An 11,096-nucleotide genomic window follows, 5' to 3' on the forward strand; every position below is an offset into this window, starting at 1 on the left:
TTTAGTTTGTATTCCGTAAATTAAATTCAAACTATTGCAGAAGATGAGATCGAGGCAGTTGTTTAGTCTAGTGTTGTTGGTTACTAGTTGTTCCAGTCCCAGATTTGTAGTAGCATTGTAGAGGTTGTGTGTATGATTTCAGTTGTACAATCATTTAGGGTCCAGTCAATATGAGGTAGATTGAAATCACCAAGAAAGATAAAAGGGTATGGGCAGGATGCAGCCCATGTTAGTAATGTATTTAGCTTGTTTACATGTTCGATGTCATAATCAGGTGCTCTGTAACATAGTAAGAATCGAATTGTGATATTTAAGGATAGTTCACAGATGATGGTCTCAGGAAGAGCAAGCTCCTGGGTAACTTGGATATTTTTTAGATGTAAGGATTTTTATAGAAGATAGCAACACCACCTCCTCGACATTTTCACGATCTGATCGGTAAACATGATAGTCTCTTACTGTGGTAATGGAGTCGGGAGAGATGCATTGAGCCATGTTTCACAGACAAATATAATGTCAAAGTTAGCCATATTTAGGAGGATGAGAAATTCAGGTATTTTATTCACGAGGCTTCTTGCATTGAGTAGTTTTGCATTTAAGGCCGGCAGTAGTTGGAATTGAGGTAGTTGGGGGCGTGCGTGCCTAGTCTTGGGTGATGGTGGATCGGTTGAGGTAGGGTTGTGGTTGAGGGTAAAAGCTGAGTATTGGGTTGCGTGGCTTACTTTTGATACAGTCAGCATGGTAGTCAATGTACAGGTCCTTAGAAAATACTTCCCCTTGCGGTAAGATTAAAGTATGTCACAAAAAGTTAGGATATTTCATTTATGAATGTTTTTTTTAAATGAATCATATTTCAATTTCCTGCAGTAATAAACAATTTTTACATAACTTGCTGTTTCCAAATTTCAGGCCTTCAAGGCAACAAATCAAATGTAAAATTATATCTAACTGAACAATTAGAACAGGATCATATTTTTTAAAAAAACTTCCCTTGAGTATATATTTCATTGGATACTTGCTATTAGCACATCAAATTTACCCTTTTTTGATACTTCTGATAAAGATTGTAAAATTTGTCAAGATGCGTATGTTTAGCACTAGGCTTTAGATCTGAAGTAAATATGCTGATGGTAGGCATGCATACAGTACATGTCTATTCCTCTTTAAAGCAGCAACATCTTTACAACAATACATTTCCTAGGAAAAATGCATTCAATTTAAATAGCAGCAGATGTGCTGGATATGCCCCCTCACGTGCTTTAAAATATCCTTCTGCCTGCAAAGCCAAAGACTGACTACACAGCTGTATTTGTAAGTCCTTCAGATCACTAAACACTACTTACAACTTTAGAGATTAGAACAACCTCTGAATTAGGATTTGGAAAAAATACCCTATAAATACATAGCCTATACTACAATCCAGACAATAAAACTTGCTATTTCTTTTCTCTAAGTTGTGTTTCTGAGCACTCTTCAAGGACAGCCCAAAATAAATAATATTGCAATAATAGAAATTGATAGTCACACAGGTGACTTTTGTTAATCTTGGTCATTGTTCAGGAAGAAGCATAATCAAGGGAAAACTTAGTACAATGATTTCTGGGCATAGCTGTCAACTGACACATGAATGGACTTGTACCAAAGAATGGACTTGATATTTCAAAAAGCGTACTATCCCATCCAGAACAGATTGTACTTGTAATCCTAGATCTGTTTATTTACAAGATATTGACTGTCTTATTTTAATACATTTCAATTTCTTAGACCACTTTTGTTCTGTCGTTGTGTCCAGACCATGAGGGATCATCTCATTATCACCTTGTTGGCTATAAGATACAGAGGTGCAGTTGTCATCCGTATTAATGAAATCAATACCAACTATTCCAGAAACATAGCTGATATAAAGTTTATATAAACTAACTATAAGATATAAAACTAAGGAATTACACAGGCTATATCTATTCTCAAATTCCAATAAGAAAAGCTTCAAATAATCAGCTTCATCTAAGAAACCCTGAACCTGCAGTCGTTTGTTCTGTTATTTTAAAGAGGAAAACTGGCCAGTACGAATGTATTTATTTTATTAAACAGTTAATGTTCAATAACTGTTCCTAAATAAAATGAAATGTATAAATTTTCATTATATAAATGGCATGAATCATAATAAAGATTCCTTAAACTGAATGTGACTTCTAGTGAATTTCTTAGCAATCCTTCAGAAATGGTTTTCTGCCATTTTGTGGAGGATTTTTTGATTTCCCAGTCCTAGGAAGTTTTGAAATCCTCTCTCTACAGTACATACTTCTCAGATCTTACACCCAAGTTCTGTGGTGGCGAACCTATAGCACATGTGCCACAGGTGGCATGCAGAGCCCTCTCTGTGGGCACACGTGCCGTTGTCCAGCTCAACTCCACCATGCATGCGCGTGCGACTCCCACCAACCAGCTGGCCTTTGGGTCTCTGCCACACATGCGCAGGGATAGGCCGCATGCATGGGATGGGGACACACATGCACAAGGGCGCGGGGTGCTTGCGCATGCATGGAGGGCTGCACATGCATACATGGGGCGGCACATGTGTGTGGGGGCATCTTGCATTTTGGGTATGTGCGCGCTTGGGAGCCAAAAGGTTCGCCATCACTACCCCAGTTTGTTTTTATAAAATTAGCCAAATTGGGAAAGGATTGAGAGCTGGAACTAAGCCCATACACATATCTAGCTCACATTAGCCAAGATAGACACAACTAATCAAAGAGCGTATACATGAGGCTTTGTTTCTTGTACATATTCTTTGGCAGAATTATAAGAAACTTATCTACCCAAATTTGACAGTTGGCTGCCACAGTCACTACTCTCCAGTGTTGGTGGTTTTGGCTGCTAGAGTCAAGATTGAAGAGGGATAACTAACGAGCTGAACATTATTTTTTGTCTATGGATATTAGGTCTGTGCTAAATCCAAAGAAATAAAAAAAGATTAAATATGTTTTTGCAGTGTTCTTGGTTAAAGCTCTCAGACTGTGAATCTCTTAACACTCAGCCTGGTTTGGTATAAAGAATCTTAAGTAGGATCAGCCAATAACAAGAGTGTTGTTTATTCATTTGTCATTCTGTAAGTTAAAATGCCCCCTCACAGTACCAAGGAACAGCTGCACTGCTGGTAAATATCAGGCATATCATCAGTACCTAATAATAGCAAAAAGCTTAACCAAATCCACTTGCTGATTGCAGTTTGTCAGCTTAGTGGTTATGGTAAAACTCCTGAATTACGAAAAAGCATTCCCTTTTAACTGATGATTTGCCATGAGTTGATAAGCTATTAATACTGACAAAGAAACATTGTAAGTAGAAAATACAAGGCAAAGGTTTTTCCTTAAAAACAAAGCAAATTATCAGATCTTAGCATTGCTAAGGATTTAGAAAGATGTATTGCAAAAAAGGCAAATTAATCAATAATTCCTAGTCTTCATAACTACTGTCTTAAGAATCAAAGGCAGTGACCTAAGCATCAATTGTTAAGGAGAAGTTATAATACAATTATGGCTTTCATTTTCAGGCTTATACAGTTCCAGACTGGAGGTGGCCAACTACATATGATAGAATACTGGATTAAACTAGCCTACAGGTTCGTCTTTCCTTATGTTCACTCAGTTTCAAGATTGCATATCAAATTTGTTTGGAATATGTATTCAAAATCAAATGCATGATATAATCTGGTAAAAAGCAGACTGATATAAAAGAAATAATAAATATAATATGGGGTGTGATGGCGAGCAAGTATAAATATATTTACACTTAGAAATGCTTCAGAGATTTACAAGGTAGACTAGACCAGAGGTTGCCAACCTTTTGGAGCTCAGGGACCATCAAACTCATAATTTTAAATCCCGTGGACCAGAGACCCTGGCAAAATCCCCCAAAAAGTCTTCAGGAAAATTCCCCACCCCATTTTCCTACTGATCGATCATTCTTTATTTGGGATCACAGGATACCATCTCCAGGTCTGTTCTCGGGAGGTGGCGGGGGGGGGAGAGAGAGAGAGAGACTTTTGGCTACATGCAAAGAAAGCAGCAGAAACAGCAGAAGTCTTTCTTTCTCTCCCCCAAACTCCACCAGAAATGAGTCTTTGTGAGACTTGTTGCACTGGCGCAGCCTCTTGGAGCAGGATGCCTTGCAGGGTCCCAAAGACTCATTTCTGGTGGAGTTTGGGGGAGAGAAAGAAAGACTTTTGCTGCTTTCCTTGCGTGCAGCCAAAAGCAGAAGAAAAAAGAAGTGGAAAGAAGCAGCCCAGTGACCAGGCAAGGAGCATGGGGCAAGTGAGGCAAGTTCCCCTCCTCCATCTTTTTCCCACTCCCCTCACTACCTTGTGTTGATCGCAATGCAAGCAACACAAGCCTTGTGTTTCTGTGGGCCATGTGGGTGGCCTAGCCTTGTGTTCTTGCGCAGCCTGGATTAATTGCTTTGGGGGGAGATTGGGGGTGACATTTCTCTGTGGACCACCAAAATTTTCTTGTGGACCACCAGTGGTCACCGGCCCACTGGTTGGCGACCACTACCTCCTGTATAGACATCTGTAACTCTGTAAACTGCGCTGATGTTCTCATTACCTTCAGTTTTGGTTGCCATGATATATAAAAAAAAAGTTGAGACTCAAGAAAGAGTGCAGAGAAGAGCAACAAAGGCTAAAACATATGAAGAATGGTTGCAGGAATTGGGTGTGTCTGGTTTAATGGAAAGAAGGACTAGGGGTGACATGATAGCAGTGTTTCAATATCTAAAGGGTTGCCACAAAGAAGAGGGAGTCGAGCTGTTCTCCAACACACCTGAGGGCAGGACGAGAAGCAATAGGTGGAAACTAATCAAGGAGAGAAGCAACTTAGAACTAAGGAGAAATTTCCTGACAGCTAGAACAATTAATAAGTGGAACAACTTGTCTCTAGAAGTTGTGGGTATACTAACATGAGAGGTTTTTACGAAGAGATTGGACAACTCTCTAAACTGCTCTGAAGATTTATCTGAAATGGTATAGCATTTCCTGCTTAAATAGGGGGTTAGACAAGAAGACTGCCAAGGTAATTTCTGTTATTCTGTTTCAACTGCCAGTCAGGTTTGTTGTATTTTCTATATAAATTGGGAAAAACTTGGTCTTCAGTTCAGGAATCAAATTATACTTATGTAAGATACATGGATACTCTTTATGAAATTTACAAAGTAGAATGTAAATGAAATGAAATATTAATATTATGCTTATTGATAGATTTACTTGTTATTTCTTTTATTTTACTATATATAGTATCTTTAAAATTAAGAGGAAGAATTGAAATAATATGTGATATATGATCCATGCATACACTGCACAAAATAAAGTTGTGTAAATATAATCCATACATTTTTTAAAATTAATGATTAATAAGGCTTCACCAAATCCATTTTCACATTTCAAAATATCTGCACAACCTTAAGGACTAAAGTCCAATGTATTTTAAAAATAAAACAAGTTTAAACAAATCTTTTAAACTACCATTTTTATGGTTCTCATATATAAGTTGTAAGAATTCTGCACAATGCAGTATAACCTTTATTTTTCTTTCTGCATTTTTTCCAATCAGAAATGTTTTTGATGCATCACCTTAGACCAATGGTAATTCACTCCCATTCCGTGAACCAGCACCTGATCACAGCGAGCCAGAAACTGGGCCACGCAAAGCAAGTGAAACCCCCTCTGTGGGATGCAGAGAAATTACACCTCCTCCAATTCACAGAAAAACCTCTCTCCACAGAACCAGTCCCTGGTGCCCCAAAAACTGGGGGCCTCTGTCTTGAGATATCTTTCTATGGATATGCACAATACAGAAAATGCATTGCTTTGAAGTCAAAACATATACTGTGCTTTGAAAGTTTTACACATTCATGGTAAACTGCACTTCAGATGAACTGAAACCTGGAGTGTTTGGGTTGTTCCTGGTTTTGGCCAAAACAAAATCCAAAATAATCTTAAAACACAAGTAGGGCAAGATTCTCAAGCACTTAGTCTTTGACATTTCTGCTTTTCCTGCCTTTCTCTCCAAACCCTTTTGTTGGAATGTGCATTCTTCGACGCTATATTAAAAAAACCCCACAAATGTATAGTTTCAGGCATAAACAGTCTAAAACTGGAGATTCCATTCATGAGACAGTCCTATACAGTCCTATATCCATTCACGTCCTATACAGGGGTAGGATTCAAAAATTTTAACAACCGGTTATGTGGGCGTGGCTTGGTGAGTATGGCTTGGTGGCCATGTGACTGGGTGACTCAAAAGAGAGAAACTCACTTTAACAATGCTCTTGGAGCAGGAGGTTGGACTAGATGACCTCCAACATCCCTTCCAGCCCTGGATTGCTATGCTGTTTCAAAGCATCCTCTGAAGCTGTGTCTAGTGCCAGGGTTTGTGGTCCTTCCTTCCTCTCCTTTTTCTCTCCCTCCTTCCATCTCTCTATCCATCCATATCTCATTCACTTTCCCTACCCTCCTTCTCCCTTCCCCTCCCTTTCTTTCTCCCTTGCCCCCCCTTTTTTCTTTCTTTCTTCATTCTCATTCTTTCTCCCCTCCTTCCCTTTCTTTCTCCCTTCCCGGCCTCCCTCTTTCTCTTTCTCCCCCTTTCTTTCTTTCTCCCTTCTCTCCCTTTCTTTCTTTCTTTCTTTCTTTCTTTCTTTCTTTCTTTCTTTCTTTTTTTCTTTCTTTCTTTCTTTCTTTCTTTCTTTCTTTCTTTCTTTCTTTCTTTCTTTCTTTCTTTCTTTCTTTCTTTCTTTCTTTCTTTCTTTCTTTCTTTCTTTCTTTCTTTCTTTCTTTCTTTCTTTCTTTCTTTCTTCTTTCTTTCTTTCTCTTCCTTCCTTCCTTCCTTCCCTCCCTTTCTTTCTTTCTCTTTCTTTCTCCCTTTCCTCCCTTTCTTTCTCCCATCTCTCCCTCCCTCTTTCTTTTTCTTTCTTTCTTTCGCACCCCATTTTTGCTCCCAGGAGGCTCCAGGGAGACTTACTAGGTCCAAAACAGGGTGCTGGGGTGCAGTGCACCCCCTCCGTGCCCCATTTTGGGCCTAGAAAGCCTCCCTGGAGCCTCAGGAGAACCAAAATGGGGCATGGGGGGGTCTGCACAGCCCCACACCCTGTTTGGGCCTAGGAGGTCTCCTTGCACTTACCTGGAACCCAGAATCAGGCTCATGGGGACTCCTGGAGGGGAGGGGCAGGGTGAGGTAGGGCCAGCTGGTCTTCAGAACTACCGGTTCACTGAACTGGATGTAAAATTAACATCGGGTTCGCCTGAAACTGGCTGAATCCCACCCCTGATCCTAAATTTCCTATTCTCTCATTTCTAAATCCAGGACACTGTTGTCACATTGTCTTGGTTCTTCAATAAAAATTATAGCATTGATCTTACCTTTCTGAATCATCACTATGATCTCACATTTTTAAATAATAAACTTCCCCTTGCCTTGGGAAGCTGCAGCAGACTGCACTTACTTCTTCTGACATTTTCACAATGGTTCAGATTGATTTGAATGAATTGGGAGCAGTAGCCCTACTGAGATCAATTACCAGTTTCCTAATCCCACTTTAGGTGGATACGTTTAATTTCAAGGTTCTGAAAGAAGACACAGATAGATTCTATCATGGCAAATGATATAATCCAGACAACTGAGAGAAATGGCTTTATGGGGCCAGAATGTGGTTTGGAGCACTGTGAACTCCAAATCATATTGTACTGTAATGATAACATTAAATAAATATTGCAGAAATGTTTTCTGATATTAGCATTTCAGATCAATGCTATATAGCAATCTGTATAGGATACATAGCAGTACACTATTGTTCCATTTATTGTATGTTTTACAGCAATTTTGTAAGAAATATTTAGTTAAGAGAGAAAAGGATTTGTGCTGCAGCATCTAAAAAGTGACTTGCATAGTACAATCCAGATATCATGGACCATAGCCCCCATATTTTCCTATCAGTAGGTAGAAACTATGGCTGTTAGAGCCCAACACATGTAGATAGCATATTGGCCATATTTACGATCTCCTTTATACTCATCTGTTTAATTCAGAAAGTCAGGATGCAGACTGCAGAAGATCACTGAACGTATCATGGGTTTACACATCTGATTAACTAAAATAGCTAATTAATGCAAATGAATCTGCTTTGGCTATTGGCTCCTTTCCTGAATATTGTCATTAGATTCTTTAGTAGGATCTGGACAGAAATATTCCTTGTTCTGAGTTTGGATTTCACATTTAACTGTAAACAAATTGCAAGCATATGGTTTGTAGGTCACACAGTTTGGGCAGAGCCAGGAGCTGTGAATGGATACATTAACATTAACCAAATTTCTTCAAATGTTTCCATATCTTCTCTGTTCTTAACTTCATAAAGCTATTAATGAGATACTATATTTGTTTAAACTTACTTATATGAATTTTCATACTATTCTGATAATCAGCATTGTAATATTTTATGCTCAACTGTTTCTTTGCATATATGTATGTATATCTGCATCACGTTTTATTTAGTGTACCCACAATATAGGCGTGGAAACTATAGAGTTTTTACAATAAACAAGCATCTCACCTGTTCAGTGTTGTCTTTAAGCAGCCTTTGATATGTTTATTTGTAACTCCTTCCTGAAGTTTATTATTGTCCAATGATGATGCAGTTCCCTTTTTATGACAAATCAAAACATAATTTTTACTGTTATTGTTTGACCAAAATATTCCCACAGATGTCTCATATCGTATGCAAAATTCAACTTTAGCACCTTCTTTCTGATAAGGAGGAACCAATGAAATCTTGAATAAGAATTGGTCAGTCTCACCATCACAAGAATTTGGCACATATTCTGCTAAGATGTCATAATAAGTTAGCCAGTTGTCCAAAGACATTCGAACATAGACCAACTTCTGAAAGGTTATATTCAGAACACGAATTATGCCCTTCATACATATTACGCCTGGAAGAAACTCTACAAACTCTAAACATATTTTATGTGCACGCACAGTTTGCAAAAGTTCCTCTTGTGTGGTGGGAATTAGAAACAATGGAGTTAAATAGAATTCATCCACAGGCACATCTTCATCTTCTAAATCATCACTGGGCTGTGTAATTGGATTATCCCAGCTATCAAACTCTTTAACAGATACAAGATCAAAACCAAATGCATCAGCAAACGAAACTTTTCTTGCAGTAGTTGAGGGGATTTCTGCTTCCGTTTCTTCAGAAGAATCTGAATTCCGCCTTCGGGGAGCAGGGGAGAAACGATGCTGATGTGTAGCTTTAACATCTTCTTCTTCTGAAAAACAATTACTTAAAGTAGGAACTTCTAATAAGTTCTCCCTACCAATATGACCAGGTTCTTCAAAAGACTCCATTGGGTTCTCTGATAGAATCTGAAAGAGAGCAGTCTGTGTAGTGGCAGCTGATATTTGAAACTCTGTGATTTGAAACAAGGATTACTATTACAGTTGACACTGCAAAAGGAGCCTTGGCCTATTAATAGGATCAATGGCTTTTTAAATATGTTAGGCCATTATGTTGGTCTATGACTGCTATAAAGACTTTATATGATACATAAGCCACTCTCCAAAGGCCTGTAAAGGAAAACTGTTGCAAAGAAACGATAGTGAAGATATTCTCCTGTGATTAATATGAAGGTCTGAATCTTTGTTATTATAAGATAGTAACTATTCCACAATATAACAAACAACAGATGGAAAATCAAAAGCACAAAAATAAAAGCATAGACTGCCACACTGGGGGATATTTATCAAAGTTTTCTAATATGCATGAGATTTCTATTTGTGTCAAATTACAAAAGAAATAAAATATGCACTTTGACCTTCCATGCATTGAATATCTGATTTTAAAGCAGGGAGTCAATATTTACAATTGGTGAACAATGCCTAATAAACACTGAACATGAAGAATTTAGAATAATAATAAAGCACCTGCCATATAACACCCAAGACTTAACAACTGTAGATAAGAAAGACAAAAAAGTCTGAGTAGTGGAAGTTGCAGTACCTGAAGCAGCAGATTAGAGGAAAAAGAACTGGGGGAAAAAAAATCACAAGATACAAAAACCTGAAAATATAAATAGAATGTTTGTGGCAAAGAAAACAAAAATAGTACCAATACTAATAGGTGCCTTGGGTGCAATCCCCAAAACCTCTGGAGCACCACTGAAACACCATTGGCCTCTGCAAAATCATAATCAGTCAATTGTGAAAGTGTTTTACTGGGAAAAGTTTACAGCCTGTGATGATAGCTTTAATCAAACAATATCTGCCTATGTTAGACCCTGGTTAAGGACTTCATTGGTGGAAAAAAATGATAAACAATCTACAAACACAGGCTGACTGTGTGACCAACCATAATATACCATGTTTCCCTGAAAATAAGACCTAACCAGAAAATAAGCCTTAGCTGATTTTTTTAGCATTCTCCTGATATAAGTCCTACCCCCCAAATAAGCCCCAGTTAGGGTCACATCAGCCAGGTGGATAGGTGAGTGGGCATGGCCAGTACCAGAGGTGGCAAAGGTGAGGAGGCCGATGGTGTCCGGCAGCAGCCACAGCCTGCATAGTGCAGGTGAGTTGTTTACCAAGCAGCAGGTGGAGGCAGAGGCATGGGAGAGGCAGGTGATCTGGATGCACCATGTAGGCCGCAGGCAAGCCAAGAGATAGTGGGACAGAGTGGGCAGCCAGGTGTGGGGGGGCTCGTAGCCCACACATTTTATTTAATATTTATTGTTATATTTATTTATTTTACTGGATGCTAGCATCATTACATGAGTGGTCTTTTGAATAAATTATGGTAAAATTATCTCTTCCTAAATATGATTTCTCTTGTTAAGTCAAAATCTTATAAATTTCAATATGTAGAAATTCTTAGTTTCGATATATATATATAAATACAAAAATAATTATTTTTATTTCCAGAAGTTTTACCTAATTCTAATGTGCATGATTATGTGCCAGAAAATTTTTCTCAACAGCGGTGACCATCTAGATTTTAACATAAATAAGTTGTTTTTTAAATTATTTTAACCACCCTTTCAAAATCGCCATTAT

At 38.3% G+C, this 11,096-nt stretch overlaps 1 protein-coding gene across 3 annotated transcripts in view; it reads right to left on the reverse strand.

Annotated features, from left to right (window-relative positions):
• The window catches only part of PPP1R3A (protein phosphatase 1 regulatory subunit 3A), a 39,953-nt gene extending 30,513 nt beyond the window's left edge, over positions 1 to 9,440 (reverse strand). For 2 of the 3 annotated variants that reach the window (XM_026669096.2, XM_087969287.1), the window contains exon 1: positions 8,599 to 9,439. In XM_026669096.2, the coding sequence (XP_026524881.2) occupies positions 8,599 to 9,395 (797 nt within the window). In that variant the 5' untranslated portion in view covers positions 9,396 to 9,439. Of the gene's footprint in view, positions 1 to 8,598 lie in introns of all 3 variants that reach the window. The other variant, XM_026669093.2, reaches the window with a different exon arrangement.
• Between the last annotated feature and the right edge of the window lie 1,656 nt (positions 9,441 to 11,096).

The sequence above is a fragment of the Notechis scutatus genome, chromosome 6, assembly GCF_049901735.1.
Source record: "Notechis scutatus isolate UNSWTSFEM ecotype Mainland chromosome 6, rNotScu1.2, whole genome shotgun sequence".
Taxonomy (NCBI): Eukaryota; Metazoa; Chordata; class Lepidosauria; order Squamata; family Elapidae; genus Notechis; species Notechis scutatus.